At 46.0% G+C, this 18,947-nt stretch overlaps 2 protein-coding genes across 6 annotated transcripts in view; one reads left to right on the forward strand and one right to left on the reverse strand.

Annotated features, from left to right (window-relative positions):
- The window catches only part of LOC310701799 (uncharacterized protein), a 74,284-nt gene that overhangs the window by 26,119 nt on the left and 29,218 nt on the right, over positions 1-18,947 (reverse strand). The window contains exon 6 of one of the 3 annotated variants that reach the window (XR_014523103.1): positions 1,240-1,434. The exons of the other annotated variants lie outside the window; for them this stretch is intronic. The gene's annotated coding sequence lies outside the window, so the exon portion shown is untranslated. Of the gene's footprint in view, positions 1-1,239; positions 1,435-18,947 lie in introns of those variants that run through there. 3 annotated transcript variants of the gene reach the window in all.
- On the forward strand, positions 81-17,207 carry LOC310701911 (killer cell lectin-like receptor subfamily B member 1B allele B). 3 transcript variants are annotated; one of them, XM_083493425.1, is made up of 6 exons: positions 81-397; positions 6,888-6,989; positions 10,184-10,324; positions 10,869-11,023; positions 14,741-14,874; positions 15,255-16,221. In XM_083493425.1, exons 1-5 carry the CDS (start codon positions 280-282, stop codon positions 14,855-14,857), a joined length of 633 nt encoding a protein of 210 aa, XP_083349551.1. In that variant the 5' UTR covers positions 81-279; the 3' UTR covers positions 14,858-14,874; positions 15,255-16,221. The 3 variants fall into 3 exon arrangements, with proteins under 3 accessions (XP_083349551.1, XP_083349550.1, XP_083349549.1); XM_083493423.1 differs by lacking the exon at positions 15,255-16,221 and adding an exon at positions 17,040-17,207 and having other exon boundaries at positions 83-397; positions 14,741-14,853; XM_083493424.1 differs by lacking the exons at positions 6,888-6,989; positions 15,255-16,221 and adding an exon at positions 17,040-17,207 and having other exon boundaries at positions 82-397; positions 14,741-14,853.

The raw sequence follows: 18,947 nt of genomic DNA on the forward strand, positions 1-18,947 counted from the left end.
GATTTTTTCTTCTTCTGAAACTGGGCCCCCTAACTTTGCAACGGAAGCTGGTTTCTTTCCCCTTTCTGTCTTTTTTGTTGTTTCTTATTAAAGACTATAGGCAGCATTGAGTAATCAAAAGACATATTAGCAGAGGTGTTGAAGGTTGGTCAAGTTTGATGAGGCGCCATTTCCTGTGCAACCTTCTCTCTGCTGCCTCTGACAAGCTGTCAAGAGCTGCTTCCCCCTCAGAGTTGAGCCTGACGATCAGAGGGCTGCTCTGCCTCACGCGTTTTGATCATGAACAAGGGATCACATCCAACTCGGGTACATTGCCAGGTGGAAAATGCGCCCTGCTACTTTAACTTTCGACCGAGGGAGAATCAAGGAAGACACAAGCCCAAATTCCCGCTGCAAGGTAAATAATGGCTTACCTGTACAAATTTGGAGTTTTCTAAGTTGTTAAGGAAAGCAACTGTGGGGATCTCGCATGTCACAGACATTGTAGGGAGTAAAAAAATCCTTCCAGTAGCACCTTAAAGACCAACTAAGTTCTTGGTATGAGCTTTCGTGTGCATGCACACTTCTTCAGATACACTGATCCAACTCAAGTACGTTGACAGAGTAGAGACTTGTGGTGCAAATCCTAAACATTGTACTCAGAAATAACTCCTATTGTATTCAATGAGCTCAATTACTTCCAGGTATGTGAACTGTAGATGTGTATTCTTCAGATGTGTATCTGAAGAAGTGTGCATGCACACGAAAGCTCATACCAAGAACTAACTTAGTTGGTCTTTAAGGTGCTACTGGAAGGATTTTTTTATTTTGACTATGGCAGACCAACACGGCTACCTATCTACTATTGTAGGGAGTGTTCAAGTGACCAGTCTTCACTACTTGCTTTCCGTATTAATGTGACTAAGGTACACCCTTCCCCACTTTTCTGCCATGTGTTCAAATGTGTGTTAAATATTGAGTGCTTTCTGTTTTTGACATCCTTCTTCCAAGTGGCAAGTCTTCTTCTAGAGATGGAAGCACATGACTTACCCCCAAAGAATACTGGGGACTGTAGTCTATACCCCACAGAGCTACAATTCCCAGCGCCTTTAACAAACTACAGTTCACAGGATTCCTTGGGGGAAGGCATGTGCTGTAAATGTGCTTTAACTACATGGTGGGTACGCAGCCGTAATCCATCAAACCTCTGGGAGAAGTGAATTTTTACCTGGCACTGGAAAGATGGTAAGATGAGAGTACGGTGGTACCTCGGGTTAAGTACTTAATTCGTTCCGGAGGTCCGTACTTAACCTGAAACTGTTCTTGACCTGAAGCACCACTTTAGCTAATGGGGCCTCCTGCTGCTGCCGTGCCGCTGGAGCACGATTTCTGTTCTCATCCTGAAGCAAAGTTCTTAACCTGAAGCACTATTTCTGGGTTAGCGGAGTCTGTAACCTGAAGCATATGTAACCTGAAGCATATGTAACCCGAGGTACCACTGTACGTGTCACAAAAGATTGCCCCTTTTTTGGTCTCTTGGTTCATAATGTGCAGCTTCACATACCTGTGATGCAGTGACGTAGCGTGGGGGGTGCGGGGGGCCCGGCCGCACCGGGCGCAACATCTGGGGGTTAGGGTTAGGGGGCGCAAATTACTTGCCTTGCCCCGGGTGCTGACAACCCACGCTACGCCACTGCTGTGATGTGGCCTTATTGCTCCTTGCATTTCACAGACAGTGAGCTGTCACCATCAGCCACCAAGGACTGAGGGAGAGGAAGAGGAAGACACACTACAGCAGCATTCATACCTCTCGGCTAAGTTAAACAATGGTCACACCATACATTTAAAGCACTCTTACACCCCTTGACCATCATGAAGAACCTTGGGAAAGGTAGTTTGGTAAGGGTGCTGACCTTACAGAGTTACAAACCTCTGCACGCTTAACAAACAACCATTCCCAGGATTCTCCATGACTGCTAAAGTGGTAAAGGAATATGGTGTGGATAGGACCAATGTATTTTGGGTAGAAAGACATGGGGCAGAGGCAGATTTAGGGGAATGTGACCAGTTTGGCCACATTGGGTGGGGGGCCTTGGGGGGGTGGCGCAGGGGGCTCAGCAACTATTATGTAGAATGGAAGGTGAGGTAGGTGGGTGCTGAATTTAGGTCCCACACAGGGCACCGTTAAAATTGGAGACCCCAAAGTCCACTGCGGCATGGAGAGATGCAGTTTTAGTCAGGAGAGACCCTCAATCTGCCATAAAGTCGAGTTTGGCAGTCCCTGCCTCTGCAGTAATCTCATTTTACAGTTATAAAATCACAGGCTTGGAGGAAACTGGAAAGCACACACAAAACCTCCTGTTTAGTTCAACCACTAACTTATTACAATATCTTTGTCATCTTGAGCTTCTTGGAGTGAAGATGGAATACAAATTTAGATAGGAAAAATATATGTTTTATTATTTAAAACATATATTGGTGCCAGTGTGGTGTAGTGGTTAAGAGCGGTAGTCTCGTAATATGGGGAACCGGGTTCGTGTCTCCGCTCCTCCACATGCAGCTGCTGGGTGACCTTGGGCCAGTCACACTTCTGTGAAGTCTCTCAGCCCCACTCACCTCACAGAGTGTTTGTTGTGGGGGAGGAAGGGAAAGGAGAATGTTAGCCGCTTTGAGACTCCTGAAGGGGAGTGAAAGGCGGGATATCAAATCCAACTCTTCTTCTTTATTTATTAGACATATATACAGTGGTACCTCAGGTTACATACGCTTCAGGCTACAGACTCCGCTAACCCAGAAATAGTACCTCGGGTTAAGAACTGTGCTTCAGGATAAGAACAGAAATCATGCAGCAGCAGTGCAGCGGCAGCGGGAGGCCCCATTAGCTAAAGTGGTGCTTCAGGTTAAGAAGAGTTTCAGTTTAAGAACAGACCTCCGGAACGAATTAAGTACTTAACCCGAGGTACCACTGTATTAACAATACTTAATTGCCAACACCTCCCTATTTCCTTTTAGAAGACTCTGTGGCTGGGTTGTGATGCACACACGTGATATGACGGATTGACACATATGAGAATTGGAAAATAATTTGCCCCCTGACGAAACTGACTAGCGGGCTCTGTGAGGGTTTCGCTATTTCCTGTGGAACCCACATCAGTTCTGTCATTTCAGTTATCTGTTTTAGCAGGTGTAGGTGCACGTCCACACGAGTAGGCTAGCAATTATGGATGTATTATTTTCTGTATGTTCAAAAAACAATAATAAGGTGTCAGGGTGCTGTCAGCGGCTTCCGGCTGGTTTCCCAGGAAAATATAAAGACAAGGAAAAGTTTCTTACAGTCTTTTCTTTTTTCCGGGTGTGCAATTAATCGTGTTTTAGTTTTAGCCACAGCTAATAGTGAGATGAATGATGTAGGTTTTAGTGGAATCTGAACAGTAGCAAAATGATTGCGCAACGCTGACTGCAACAACACAGGATGGAATGGAAACTGTTGCCTCCTTACACCCACCAGTCTCTTGCCCTGCCAGACTGCCTGTTCCTTGAGATCTGCTAAGGAGTGTCTTTTCTGTGTCTCCTCTGTGATCAAAGCATGGCTGGTTGAAGCATGAAAGAGGACTTTTTTCCTGTATCTGTCTAATTTGGGAACCATCTTTTCTCAACAGATGCATTCCCCCACAACACTATTTTTACCACACATTTATCTTTTTTTTATTATGACATTTGAATGTGCTAGGATTGTCTACAGACTCTAAGATTCATGCACACACAAACATCTGATCTATTTATGAGTCATTCTGTACTCTCACCTTTCAGTCTGTGTTTTGATCTCCTTATGAGTCACTGTATAAAAAGAAGCTCTCTGTTTTTTGATAGTTTCACTGTTTTTAAAAATTATTTCTACTTTTTGCTGCCTGCTATCTCCATGTGTGGAGGAGATTGCCCTATGCCAGAGTTGAAGTGAGAGTCAACTGCCATTTATTTTGACCAGTATGTGGAATATCAGAGCAGAGCCATCTTGTTCAGGCAAGAAAATGTTTTGGGTCAGCAATATCAAAAGCATTGTGTTGCTTTTGATGTTGCTGACTTATATTTTGCAACACAGGGTTTGGCTTGTTTACTCAAGAAAATGTATTGGGCTGGCTGGCCACTTGCAGGAAGCTTATCTGACAATAAATCTGTCTGGGGTGATAAGATATTGCTGCTTTTAATTGCCTGTTCCTATGTAAGTTCACAGGAAGTGGTTAAGATCAGTCCTGTGTTGGCCAAGTCATCTTTCAACTCATCTTTGCTTACAATCCCATTTAATCACACCAGCAACAATTCCTATATTCAATGATTCCCCAGGAAATATCTCTGTCTCTCGATCAGTAGTTTTAGCACCTTATAACCAGGGCAATAATGTTTCTGGGAGCCGTGGGTCTGTTCCATATTGCTTTCCCCAAAGAATCATGGGCACTTTAGTTTACCTCCTTGACAAAACACAGTTCCCAGGATTCACAACCCTAGTTCTCTTTCAGATGTATTCTGCCATGAAAGCCATACTTTAAGACTATGTGGTTCCTGTTTAGCAGTACTGTCACTGAACCATGATTCCAGGGGACAGTAATGACCTTCAGCCACACTGGCTGGGGATGATGGGAGCTGGAGTCCAATGACAACTTGGAGGGGCTTGTATTCCCCATCCCTGTCTTACATAAATCTATGGTGTGACTAGATTATTATTAATAATAATTTATACCCCGCCCATCTGGCTGAGTTTCCTCAGCCACTCTGGGCGGCTTCCAATCGAGTGTTAAAAACAATACAGCATTTATTTATTTATTTCATTATTAAATAACACAAGAATATCAAAAAAAGAAATAGAGAAAAAAGGGGGGAAATCAGATTTCCGTCATGTGCATATATACATAATTCTTTACATATTTCAAGCAATATTTTAAAAAAGACAAGAAAAAAGAAAAGAAAAAAGAAAATATAAAGATGTTTACCATAAGTCTGTATGGTCAAGTCTGTATCTGCACACAAATATGCATTTCCATGTTACAAAATACAAATATTGATTAAAATATTTTAAAAGACTTCTACCGCCTGCACTACACATCCTTTATACCTAGTTCGCATTAACCTCTGTTCTTCAAGTATCTTCAAAGTATCTTCTTTGAAGAGCCAGTGTGGTGTAGTGGTTAAGAGCAGTGGACTCGTAATCTGGTGAACTGGGTTCGTTTCCCCGCTCCTCCACATGCAGCTGCTGGGTGACCTTGGGCCAGTCACACTTCTCTGAAGTGTCTCAGCCCCACTCACCTCACAGAGTGTTTGTTGTGGGGGAGGAAGGGAAAGGAGAATGTTAGCCGCTTTGAGAATCCTTCAGGTAGTGATAAAGCGGGATATCCAAACCTCCTCCTCCTCCTCCTCCTCCTCCTCCTCCTCCTCCTCCTCCTCCTCCTCCTCCTCCTCCTCCTCTTCTTCTTCTTCTTCTTCTTCTTCTTCTTCTTCTTCTTCTTCTTCTTCTTCTTCTTCTTCATGATTTTGAGGGAGCACAAGCAAGGCACTCCCACACAGGGACCCCCCCTTTCTGCTCCTTGGGGTCTCTGGGCCCCAGAGCCCAGCTTTGCCTTGCGCCCTTGGGCCCATCCCCCTCGCTGAATAGCTGCCTGGCCAGAGTTGGAGCAATGCACCTATCAAGAGCCAGATCAGCCAGCCAGACTCCCCCCTGTGTGTGGGCAGGCAGGTAGGTGGCACAGTGCAGCCCCATGAACCCTCTGTGCCCGTATGTCAGCGAGGGTTGGCTTGGTGCAGCAGGTTTTGTTTACCCCCCCAATGGCCAGCCCCTGGTCCTTTGTACTGCGTGTGCACTCACACCCTGGGCACCAGTGAAGGACGCAATACAGCTGGTATCGGGCACTGTGGGAAGCAGGATGGATAGGCCTTTGTTCAGAGCAGTGGCGTAGCGTGGGGGTGCCAGGGGTGCCGGCCGCACCGGGCGCAACATTTGGGGGGCACGTTTGGCCGGCCCTCCTCGAGGAAGCAGGAACCCCACTGTCCTCGGACCTCCTCCGAAGGCTGGCGGTGGGGCGGAGAGACCTCCTCCCGCCGCCAGCCTTCAGAAGGATGCTCCGAAGCCTGGCGGTGGGGCGGAGAGACCTTCTCCCCACACCAGCCTTCGGAAGGCTGCTCCGAAGCCTGGCGGTGGGGCGGAGAGACCTTCTCCCCGCGCCAGCCTTCGGAAGGATGCTCCGAAGCCTGGCGGTGGGGCGGAGAGACCTTCTCCCCGCGCCAGCCTTCGGAAGGCTGCTCCGAAGCCTGGCGGTGGGGCGGAGAGACCTTCTCCCCGCGCCAGCCTTCGGAAGGATGCTCCGAAGCCTGGCGGTGGGGCGGAGAGACCTTCTCCCCGCACCAGCCTTCGGAAGGCTGCTCCGAAGCCTGGCGGTGGGGCGGAGAGACCTTCTCCCCGCGCCAGCCTTCGGAAGGATGCTCCGAAGCCTGGCGGTGGGGCGGAGAGACCTTCTCCCCGCGCCAGCCTTCGGAAGGATGCTCCGAAGCCTGGCGGTGGGGCGGAGAGACCTTCTCCCCGCGCCAGCCTTCGGAAGGCTGCTCCGAAGCCTGGCGGTGGGGCGGAGAGACCTTCTCCCCGCGCCAGCCTTCAGATGGCTGTCCTGAAGACTTGTGGTGGGAGCAGTGGCGTAGCATGGGGGGTGCAGGGGGGCCTGCTGCACCTGGCGCAACATCTGGGGGGGGGCGAGGAAGAGACTCGAGTGCTAAAATCCATGGGTTAGGGGGCGCAAATTACTTGCCTTGCCCCGGGTTAGGGGGCGCAAATTACTTGCCTTGCCCCGGGTGCTGAGAACCCACGCTACGCCACTGGTTCAGAGGCCCTCATACTAAGCTCTTTCTCCTATCGCTGGCTCTTGTAGATGAACTGCTCAGACAAGCTCGACGGCATCGCTTCATCATTGGGTCTGGATGTGTTGCAATCCTCATTCTAGTGGGAGCCGTGATAGGGCTCGGCTTTTGGGGTAAGTACCTTAAGGCCTAACATTACCCATATGCCCACAAACTGTACTTAATGGAGCACCACAAATTGTCCTTTGTAGAGTGAGGCTCTACAGTGGTACCTCGGGTTAAGAACTTAATTCGATCTGGAGGTCTGTTCTTAAGCTGAAACTGTTCTTAACCTGACGTACCACTTTAGCTAATGGGGCTTCCCGCCGCCGCCACACAATTTCTGTTCTCATCCTGAAGCAAAGTTCTTAACCTGCGGTACTATTTCTGGGTTAGCAGAGTCTGTAACCTGAAGCGTCTGTAACCTGAGGTACCGCTGTATATCCACTCGGAGCAGGGGTGGGGAAACACCAGAGCCACTCTGGGCAAACCACACACACCTTTCTCAGACTTGACATCATATACCATGCCAGGGAGGGAAAAGTTCAAGTTGCAATCTTCAAAGCTGTAGCTAAAAGGAACAGTGTCTGCTCTCTATTTGTCATTTGCATCAAAAAGCCAGCACTTTGAACTTGCCACTTTTTGGCAACAGAAAACGGCAAGAGTCAAAATGTGCCAACTGTACTCTTTTTTAACACCTCCGAATGGAAGGTTGGCAGTTTGAATCCCCTCGATGGGGTGAGCTCCTGTTGCTCTGTCCCAGCTCCTGCCAACCTAGCAGTTCGAAAACACACCAGTGCAAGTAGATAAATAGGTACCGCTGAGATGGGAAGTTAAATGGGATTTCCATGTGCTCTGGTTTCCATCACGGTGCTCTGTTATGCCAGAAGCGGTTTAGTCATGCTGGCCACATGAGAGATAGAGATAGAGATAGAGATAGAGATAGAGATAGAGATAGAGATAGAGATAGAGAGAGAGAGAGAGAGAGAGAGAGAGAGAGAGAGAGAGAGATAGAGATAGAGATAGAGATAGAGGACCCTTCATGTGTCAATTCTGCACATGACTCTGTTTGCAAGACAATGCCTCCATCTGGACATAGCTTCCTGATCCAGCATCAGGAGAGTTGAGAACACACAGCACAAGACTAACCATGTCTACTCAGGAGTCCTATTAAATTCATTGAGGCTTACTCCAAGGTAAGTGGAGTTACCTTCTTACCTGGAAGTAAGCCCCCCATGGGACACACTTCTGAGTAGACATATATAGGATTGAACTGTAACCTTACCAATTTGAATAAAGGGAGTTGTTTTCCTAGGCGTTATCTCCCACCCACCCGCATATGTCTGTCACTGCACAGAAATTTTGCAGCTTGGCCTGGTCTAATTGTGACCAATTTGAGATGTGTGGTGAATGGGACTCAAGAATAAAACTGCTGCCCTGTACGCCGCAGCATGAGTCACCTGGCTGGCACTGCGGGCGGCACTAGAGTGAAAATGGTTCCCCATGTGACTTACGAGTAAAATTGCTTTTTTTAAAAAATGCCCCCCCAAATTGCGACTGGACATTCTGCTGTGGCGTCTGCAACTTATGCAGTTGTGGAAATGACTGGTTCAGAAAACAAGCAGCAAATTTCACTCATGAGTAAATTGGGGAAATTGTTCTTAAGGGCCTCAGAAAGAAAGCCTTGCATTTCTTTTTATATGATAAACTTGCCCCTTGGTTTGTTTTTTTAAGCGTCAAAACTTATCTGACCAAGAAAGGGAAAGATAATGTGTTAGATAGCACGATCATCACCATCATTGTCAGCTCATTGGTCCTAAAATAGTCAAACCACAAGAATGTTCAGGGGGGAAATCTCTTGTAGAAGTCCCGGGTGTGTTTGGTTATGAAACCAAAGCGCAGTGCGAAACACAGTCAAAGAGGTTTCAATTAGGCACCCAAATATAAATTATGGGAAATAGCCTCTTATTCTTAAGCAAAATAGCTTGGCCTCTCAAAGCAAACCTTCACTATCTTTTCACATTTGTTCAGATATGATACTTCAACTGGTTTCGTCTCCGTCCTCTTATGAATCTTCTGTTCTGCAAGCTACGGAACTACCAGGCAACCAGTAACCAAGTCTTCATGCATAAAAGCTTAAATTCATTGCATTTTTTTTTTTAATGGAAAACATATTGTAGCAGGGAGTCCTTGGAGCACCCCACAATCACTTAACCTTGACTCCCATAGGTTCAGGTCGGGGGTCACAAACAAGAGACTTCAGCCAGGAGATAGAAGCAAAACAGCGGCCTGTAGGCCTGATCTTTATTGTTGCAACAAGGCTCCCCACTAGCACAAAGACAAAGCAGCCAGGGGCCCCAAACAAGGGTTACATCAGTATTTTAAAGTTTCCCATAATACATCTTAGGATGCATCATCAAGACATCATAGATACGTCACAGAAAAAGGTAGTATCAAAGCAACCCGTCACTAAGAACTGCAGCCGTTACTCACTGATGGTGTGACTTGCTGCACATTACCAAACACATTCAGTCACGCAAATACCACACAAGAGGTATTTCCCCGCCTTTTCACCTGTGAAAAACCAAATCCTCTAGCGTCAAGAGAAAAATACCGCCAAATATCTGCTGCTCCCAGGGGATTACATCCCACAGGAACGATGGGCAATTACAATGGCAGCCACCCTCCCCACAGTGCTCATTGAAGGAGCACCCAAAAAGGGATCTCAGGGCAACAGTGTCAGTATCAAGCCCATCACAGCTGCTGATACTGGATCTGCCTGTCCATGCTGGAGAGACTGGAACTGCAACACGCACGACAGCAGAAATCTGGTTTAGGAAACATTGGAGGACAAAAGAGAAAACTCTCAAATGGAACAAGCCAACCCATATTTTTCTCGTAATTCCAGAGAAAAGGACTAGTGTGGCAGCAACTTTTCTGTATTTCCAACAACACATTTTCTTTTCAAATAAATAATAGAATCATAGAATCATAGAATCATAGAGTTGGAAGAGACCACAAGGGCCATCGAGTCCAACCCCCTGCCAAGCAGGAAACACCATCAGAGCACTCCTGACATATGGTTGTCAAGCCTCTGCTTAAAGACCTCCAAAGGAGGAGACTCCACCACACTCCTTGGCAGCAAATTCCACTGTCGAGCAGCTCTTACTGTCAGGAAGTTCTTCCTAATGTTCAGGTGGAATCTTCTTTCTTGTAGTTTGGATCCATTGCTCCGTGTCCGCTTCTCTGGAGCAGCAGAAAACAACCTTTCTTAAGCATACCATTATCCTCATCTTGCTGATCGCCTAAATAGTCATGCCTTTTAAAGTTTTTCAGATGAAACAAGCTCTGGCGAAGGCACAAACCTGCCCAGGACCCAGCAATGGAACACAGCAGACCAGGACCACCCCAGAGCAGTGTCAGACTTTGCGGCAGTTTCTGTGCAAGCCACATGGCAATCACGTAGCAGGTAACACCTGAGCTTTTAGTAGCCTTTGGTTGATAGACAGGAATGCAGGCACAATGATGATCCAGCTAAAGTCAAAGGCTTGCAGATCCCATTGATGCCAATGACAAGGTTGCAAAACATGTGCATAACAAAAGAACTGGTTCAAGTAAACCAATATGAGCTTCTGCCTGGGGGCAGGTGGTGCTAGATCAGGGGTCGCCAACATGGTGCCCTCCAGATGTTTTGAAGCACAGCACCCATCAGCTCGCATGGCCAATGGTCATGGATAATGGAAGTTGTCGTTTTCAACATCTGGCAGGCATCGGGTTGGCTGTGTAAAAAAAAACCTCAGGACACAAGCCCATTGTACAATTTTGCATAAAATCTGCAGGTGCTAACATATGTAAAGATGCAGATTTAGGTATGCTTTCAGAGAGACAGCCATCTTGTAAGCGCAGTAAATAGCAATATAGAAAACTGCTTTTGAAAGAGGGGATGGAGGTTCAGAGCCGAAAGGATGCCCTCTAACAGCACACCTGGCTTCGTGGTTTTTTCCTTCTTCCAGAGAATTCAGATTGCAAGCTCTGCCCGGAAAACTGGCAGCGCCATGGAGACAAGTGCTACTGGATTTCCAGAGAGAAGGGAACCTGGAACAAGAGCCAGAATGATTGTGCAGCAAAAGACTCTCAACTCGCTGTGATACAAAAACAGGTGGAATTGGTAAGTCCTGACTAATAACTTTCTTTTGTTGGTGCATGTACTGTATTTTTTGCTCTATAAGACTCACTTTTTCCCTCCTAAAAAGTAAGGGAAAATGTGTGTGCGTCTTATGGAGCTAATGCAGGCTGCGCAGCTATCCCAGAAGCAAGAACAGCAAGAGGGATTGCTGCTTTAACTGTGCAGTGATCCCTCTTGCTGTTCTGGCTTCTGAGATTCAGAATATTTCTTTTCTTGTTTTCCTCCTCCAAAAACTAGGTGCGTCTTGTGGTCTGGTGCGTCTTATAGAGCGAAAAATACGGTAGTCAGTGCTTTGTTTGTTGTGGTCGTAGTTACTGGTATGGCGTATGCTCACCTCCTTTTTTTGCTGTGGCTGTGGATGGCAGCCATTTTGTGCTGCCATCCACAGCCCATTCATCATGATACAAGTACCAACACCTCTTTCTTTTTCTTTTTGTCGCAGTCAAGTTGGGTTTTCTGCTCTTTTATTTATTTGATTTCAGCCGCTTCCTGTGAAGCGCTTCAACGTGATTTCACCACACAATTAAAACTTATAAAAGACCAATTACATGTATAAAAAGAGTTTTAAATCAAGATAGATGCCGAGTGAGAAAAATATCTCCACTTAGAAGATTTGTTGAAGGTAGAAAGTATCCCTCAGGTGCCCTGAAGAACGTAGAGATGATGCCTTTCCAAGGCAGGCTTTCTCAAACTCAGCCCTCCAGATGTTTTTGGCCTACAACTCCCATGATCCCTAGCTAGCAGGACCAGTCATCAGGGATGATGGGAATTGTAGTCTCAAAACATTTGGAGGGCCGAGTTTGAGGAAGCCTGCTCTAAGGTGTAATAGGAGGGACTTCCAAAGGGTCATTGCAAAGACTCTGTAAACTGAGGTAATTTTAGTCCCTGACATCAAATGGAATGGAATGCCTTGGCCCTGTAGCCAGTTGCATTTCTAGTGGGGCATTTTTTGGCCAGGGTGGGGTAGGGGAGGCACATAGCGCCAGCCAGTCCCTGCACTCTACTTACTGTTTGAGAGGATGTGAAGGCCAGGCCAGAGAAATGGAAAGGCATCTTTTCTTCAGAGCACATGTTATCTTGTATATTGGGTTATGAAAAGGTCAAGCTATCAGACAATTCGTTCCGTAGGTCTGTACTTAACCTGAAACTGTTCTTAACCTAAAGCACCACTTTAGCTAATGGGGCCTCCTGCTGCTGCCGCACAGCCGGAGCACGATTTCTGTTCTCATCCTGAAGCAAAGCTCTTAACCCGAGGTACTATTTCTGGGTTAGCGGAGTCTGTAACCTAAAGCGTATGTAACCTGAAGCGTATGTAACCCGAGGTACCACTGTATGAACACCAGGAATTAAATGACTGGATATTTTTGTGCTGCATGAGAAAAAAGGATGATAAGGATACAGCGAACAAGGGAATGCTGAAAGGTGTAAAACAAACAAAATACTAGTTTACGCTATAACTAAGAAGTTGAAAACTAGTGTGGAGCTTTTGTTTCCCCAAAATAATCATCTTTTAATATAGTATCACCACACCAATACAAAAAAAAAAAAGTTTGAGAAAGAGTAAGTGCACATTACAAGACAGCCATAGTCAAGCCTTTAGGAGTGGTGCTGAGAATAATATGTACAACTTTCTTGTTGAAGTCAATGGGATCCAGTCCACAGCTTTGTAAAATGTTTACTGCGTAATAGACTTACACGCTTACAAAAATGCTTGAACGCTTTCTGACTGGTAGGCTCACAATACATCTTTTCTGAGAGAAAAATAGGCCCCTTTCCCAAGGTTTTCAGGTTTTCCTATAATTAGAGTAATGTAAAAAAATTAAAAAGTTGTTACCTCTCCTCTCTTTTTCAAATGCAACCCCCCCAAATTTTTTTGCCAAACTCTTGTGGATTATTAAGAGTCTCTGCAACTGAGTTAGAATGGAAACTGTTAACACAAAAACCTGCAGTGTCAAGAAGTTGGCAAAAGTCACAGCTGGGAAATTCCTTTGAAAGATATTTGTGTTGCTTCATTTTAAGAGAATCTTGGCTGCGGAGAATTCTTCTTTTGTCAGAGGGTTATTCATAGGGAGAGAAGTTGGTTCCCGTGCTCAAAAATAAAGTCTGGTTAAAGCATAATGCCACCGCAGTGATTATTGCATCATTTCCAGGAAAATTTCCTGTTCATGTCAAGAAGACACATGACTGCTCTGCTTGGCTGCTCTGCTTTTCCAAGAATATTGCAGAGGCCAGAGCTTTTCCCCTCCCAAGGTGCCATCTCCAAGAATTCACACAAGCAACCAGGCTTTTAAAAAGCCTTCAGTTGTTGCTAGAAGGAGGCTTTTTCCTCCCAAGCCTAATTGCACCTGGGGAGGGGCAGTTTTGGAATGACGGTCGTAGCTGGTAAGGGGTAATGCAACATGTGGTTCACAGCTTCACAATGGTGGCCCTGTCTTCCTATGAGAGGTCACTCCAAACAGCTGAGCAGAGTTGGGGGTGCATGGTGTGAAATCTGCCATTCATTCAGAAGCAGAGCTTAAATGTGAGGTCTATCTAACCTCAGAGCCAGCTGCCTTAAAGGTCAATCTATGAATGCATATTTCTAGGGTTGCTATATTCAGAAGAGCAAAAAAGGAGGACACCTTTGCCTAAATACGGATCGCTGTGATGACTCTCATTTTGAACACCCCTAGTATATGTAGGCTCTAGAAGTTGTGATATATTGCTGGTAAAGGTAAAGGGACCCCTGACCATTAGGTCCAGTCGTGGCCGACTCTGGGGTTGCGGCGCTCATCTCGCTTTATTGGCCGAGGGAGCCGGCGTACAGCTTCCGGGTCATGTGGCCAGCATGACTAAGCCGCTTCTGGTGAACCAGAGCAGCGCACGGAAACACCATTTACCTTCCCGCCAGAGCGGTACTTATTTATCTACTTGCACTTTGATGTGCTTTTGAACTGCTAGGTTGACAGGAGCTGGGACCGAGCAAGGGGAGCTCACCCCGTCGCGGGGATTCGAACTGCCGACCTTCTGATCAGCAAGCCTTAGGCTCTGTGGTTTAGACCACAGCGCCACCTGCGTCCCTATACTGCTGGTAGCAATGTTCTTAACTTTAAAGGGCCTGCCAGAGTAGAGCTACGGGCACTGTAACCACTGGTAAAGGAAGAGGAGTGAGGGGGGAGCGCACTGCCCCCGGCAGTACGATCCTGATGGGGTGCCATCGCGGCTGGCCCCCGCCTGCACTGGGTGCCATGCCCCCAGGACGCATGCCACGCCCCTGTGGGCGGTGCACCATGCCCCCAGGATGTGTGCCCCGCCTCTGAGACGCGTGCCAGCCCCGCCCCCGCCTGCTCTACTCCTCCCCCCCGTGCCAGAGCATGAAGCTCTGCCACTGACTGTAACTAAAAATGCCCATGTGACCACAATGCTGGCCTACAGCTGCCAATCCTCATTGGCCCTGGGGAAGAGGGCGTGTGCATGCTGCGGAATGTTCCCGTTCCATTCATGAAAAATGGCGAGGGATGGGAATGCGACACTTGGGGCTTTTAAAATTGTTTTAATTTTTTAAAAAAAAATTCTTGGGTTACTGTAAACAAACAAATAAAACACCCGGACATTTGGGTAAATTTTAAAAAATTGCCCAGACAGAAATTTTAATCCTGAAAAATAGGGAGAAAGAGGACATGTGTCAACCCTACGACGTCCTTCTCATATCCTTGACAGGATTTCATACGTCATAAAACTGATGGAGGGCAACTTCTGTGGATTGGAGTGACCACTATACCTCCTGCTCATGAATGGTCTTGGGTTGATGGCTCCCCACTAAATGACACACTGTGAGTATTTCCATCCTACCAGTGGCGTAGCGTGGGGGGTGCAGGGGGGGCCGGCCGCACCGGGCGCAACATCTGGGGGGGCGCTCGCACTCTCAGCTCTCTGCCCCTACCTGGCTCACTCACTCTCTCTCACTGCAGTGCTGGCTGTGCGAATCCCATCCGAGCCGCTGGGTCGCCGCCCACTGTGGAGGGGGTGGGTGCCAGGCGTGCGGTGAGGAGAGAGAGAGCGAGGGACTATCTGGGGGAGGGACAGTGCAGCGGCCGCCCAGCGCTGAGCGCGGGAGAGAACCACACCAGACCAGACCAGGCAGCAGCAAGAAGAAGCTGGCAGCGGCGGCAGCTTAGGGGGCGCAAATTACTTGCCTTGCTGACAACCCACGCTACGCCGCTGCATCCTACAGTTTCATACTGGTTTTGGCTGGAAATGTGTGTTGGTTCTTCTACCCGCAGTGTTATTCTGCACCTCCTCTACAGTTTTCTTCCATTTAACTGTACAGTTATCTACCCTTTGAGACCATTATCTGCTTCATGACACTTGGTTGTGCTGACTTATCTTTAAATATGCAGACATCAAAGGCTCAAACCATGATAAGAGCAGATAATTCTCTCTCTCTCTCTCTCTCTCTCTCTCTCTCTCTCTCATTTTCTCCTTTTCCTTTTCCTTTTCCTTCCTTCCTTCCTTTCTTTTCTGATTGCCATTGAAATGGGATGTTCTTGTTCTTGTTATATATTGCTAATATCCTGGCTGGCTCATCTGTGGAATTCACAATACATGAATTCACAATACATGTAACGATTTCACTGTGTGGGGAGCCAATCGGTTAATTACACTATCCAGTCAAATTGCAATGTTTTCCATACATTCTAAAAGACCAATACAGTGGTGCCTCGCAAGACGAAAATAATCCGTTCCGCGAGTCTCTTCGTCTAGCGGTTTTTTCGTCTTGCGAAGCAACCCTATTAGCGGCTTAGCGGATTAGCGCTATTAGCGGTTTAGCGGTTTAGCGGCTATTAAAGGCTTAGCAGCTTAGCGGCTAAAAGGCTATTAGCGGCTTAGCGGCTTAGAAAAAGGAGGGGGAGCGAAAAAAATTGCAAGACTCGCAAGACTTTTTCGTTTTGCAAAGCAAGCCCATAGGGAAATTCGTCTTGCGAAGCGCATCAGAAAAACGGAAAACCCTTTCGTCTAGCAGGTTTTTCGTCTTGCGAGGCATTCGTCTTGCGGGGCACCAGTGTAAAGAGGAATAGAGCAACATCAAAAAAATGCCACATCAAGAGTGAGAAACAGATGCAAGAAAACACACGTTACACAGTAAGCCACACATAAACCACACATAAAGCAAACAAGAAAACTCCAACAGGGGAAACCCCCTCCCCACACTTCAACAGAAAGAAACAGGCACAGAAAAACATCCAAGCATCAGAGCAAGCTATTCATATCTGTAGCACACCTGCACATCAGCATTGAGAGAGCCACTGTAGTGTAGTGGTTAGAATGTTGGACTGGGACCTGGGAGACCAGAGTTCAATCCCCTCTTGGCCATGAAGTTCCCTGGGTGAATTTGGGCCAATCTCTGTCTGCCTCACAGGGTTATTGTGTGGGCAAGAACCATGTACACTAGGGCAATTCATAAAAAACTTTTTTTTTTTTGAAAATGCTTACTCCAGAGGTCTTATCTTACTACACTAGGGATTATATAGCTATATCTGAAATTTCATGCATATAAGTTAATATCTTGACCCTCCTCCATGAAAATAGCTGTTTACTCAGCCATTTTCCTATGTTGTGAAGGCTGAAATTTCAATTCAGTGGAGCAGGGTCAAGATATGAACTGATATGCATGAAATTTCAGATATAGCTTATATAATCCCTAGTGTAGTAAGATAAGGCCTTTGGAGCAGGCATTTTAAAAAATACATAAATTTATGAACCTCCCTAATATACACCACCTTGAGCTCCTTGAAGGAAAGGCAATAAGTAAAAATAATAATAATTAAAGAGAATGGAACTGATGTTCAATATTAGAAGCATTGTTCATGATAGCTAAAAATGGACAGTGCACATTTGGAAACTCAGCTTAGGAGTATAAAGGGGGCAGGGAGAGATGCCATCCCTATTAAGGTGAAAAAGCAGCTTTGGCCTTCCTGTGACAAATGCTCTTTGCTTGACTTTCTCCTCTATTCTGCAGATTGCAAGTCACAGGTCTTGCTGAAGCGAACAGCTGCGGGATGCTGAAGGGGAACAGAGTTAATTCAGAAGCCTGCAGTGCCATAGCCAAGTGGATCTGTGAGACGGAAGTTCGTCTGGTGTAAATAATAACAAAGGAGGGAAAGAGAAGACGTAGGCCCATGCAATCACGATGTTCTTTGTGAAAAGCGCTTCTATGTCAAAATCAGTGGGCCTCTTAAAACTTTGCAGAAGTGTCCCTGTTGGGTGTGATTCTTTCCCAGAAATGCTGGAGACAGTGTTGAAGTCCAGGACTGGCCACAGTGACCAGCCCACTTAGCTTGGAAGAGGTGGGACATGGAAAGTGAGAATTTCCATACCCTAAGTTACATCTGAAATCCTTGGATACCCTTTGCAAAGTGGAAATAGTAATGTTAGTGCAGTGGTTTCTTGCTGGTCTGGGGGGTTCTTAGAAAATGCCAAAACTTGCCCACATTCTGGAGCTGGACAGACAAATTAATGGTTCACGTAAAAGACACAGTCCCCCTTTAACTTCACCCTACCCCTTTTCTGACAGGTGTAGCTCATGTCATGAGGGAGTAATCCAAATAAATTCTCATTTACAACCAAATTAATACAGTGGTACCTCGGGTTAAGTACTTAATTCGTTCCAGAGGTCCCTTCTTAACCTGAAACTGTTCTTAACCTGAAGCACCACTTTAGCTAATGGGGCCTCCCGCTGCTGCCGCACCGCTGGAGCACGATTTCTGTTCTCATCTTGAAGCAAAGTTCTTAACCTGAAGCACTATTTCTGGGTTAGTGTAGTCTGTAACCTGAAGCGTATGTAACCTGAAGTGTATGTAACCTGAGGTACCACTGTACAAGCTGCACTTCCTTTTTCTCTTTTTTAAAATTTATTTTTATTAAAGATTTCTTTTTTTAAAAAAAATTAACAATTTCAACATAACAAATCATCAAAACAAATCATCTTAATTACTTTCCCCCTTTTTTCCTCCCCACTTCCCAAAGAACCCTCCCCCCCAAGACTTCCCTCAGCTCATCTCTCTGATTTCTCAACTCATGTTATTCTCTGCATATTGTAAAATTGTACATATCCTTTTATTATCTAAATATTATATTAACCCTCAATAAATTTGTGTATGTTTATTCAAAACCTGCCAAGGAGTCCAGTTCATTTTGATGTCTTTTTAAATAATTTGTAAAAAGTCCCCTTTCTTCTTTAAAGTCACAGTTGTCCTTATCTCACAATTTGTACAGTGGTGCCCCGCAAGACGAATGCCTCGCAAGACGGAAAACTCGCTAGACGAAAGGGTTTTGTGGTTTTTGAGCTGCTTCGCAAGACGAATTTCCCTATGGGCTTGCTTCGCAAGACAAAAACGTCTTGCAAGTTTGTTTCCTATTTCTTAACACCGTTAATACAGTTGCGACTTGACTTCGAGGAGCAACTCATAGAACGCGGTGTGGTAGCCTTTTTTGAGGTTTTTAAAGAGTTTGGTGATTTTTGAAGCTTTTCCAAAACTTCTTTTGCAGCCATTTGGTAAGTTAAGCTTTTAAAACTTTTTGGGGTTTTTTTGGATTTGGGGTTGGGGTGTTTGGAATTCAAGGACTTGGTGTTGGGGAGGGGTTTGCAAGAATCTGGAAGCTTGTGTGTTTTTTTCTGCATTTTTATGATTTTCTGTGACCATTGGGCCACTCTGCTATTTTTTTTAAAAAAAATCTGGATTTGAATTTCTGTGTGCTGGGTGGCTGGGGGAACAGTTGGGGAGGGGTTTGCAAGAATCTGGAAGCTTGTGTTTTTTTTCTGCATTTTTATGATTTTCTGTGACCATTGGGCCACTCTGCTGTTTTTTTTAAAAAATTCTGGGTTTGAATTTTGAAATGCTCTTTACAGTATGTGTGACTTTAAAGA

The sequence above is a fragment of the Podarcis liolepis genome (assembly GCF_965112155.1).
Source record: "Podarcis liolepis genome assembly, chromosome: 2".
Classification (NCBI taxonomy): domain Eukaryota; kingdom Metazoa; phylum Chordata; class Lepidosauria; order Squamata; family Lacertidae; genus Podarcis; species Podarcis liolepis.

Bases quoted from the DNA above. Each gene is read 5' to 3' on its own strand.
- LOC310701911 (XM_083493423.1), top strand. From the start codon at position 280: ATGAACAAGGGATCACATCCAACTCGGGTACATTGCCAGGTGGAAAAT. The intron at 6,990-10,183 runs GTAAGTACCTTA...TGCCTTTTAAAG, and splicing joins GATAGGGCTCGGCTTTTGGG to TTTTTCAGATGAAACAAGCT. The intron at 14,854-17,039 runs GTGAGTATTTCC...TCTATTCTGCAG, and splicing joins TCCCCACTAAATGACACACT to ATTGCAAGTCACAGGTCTTG.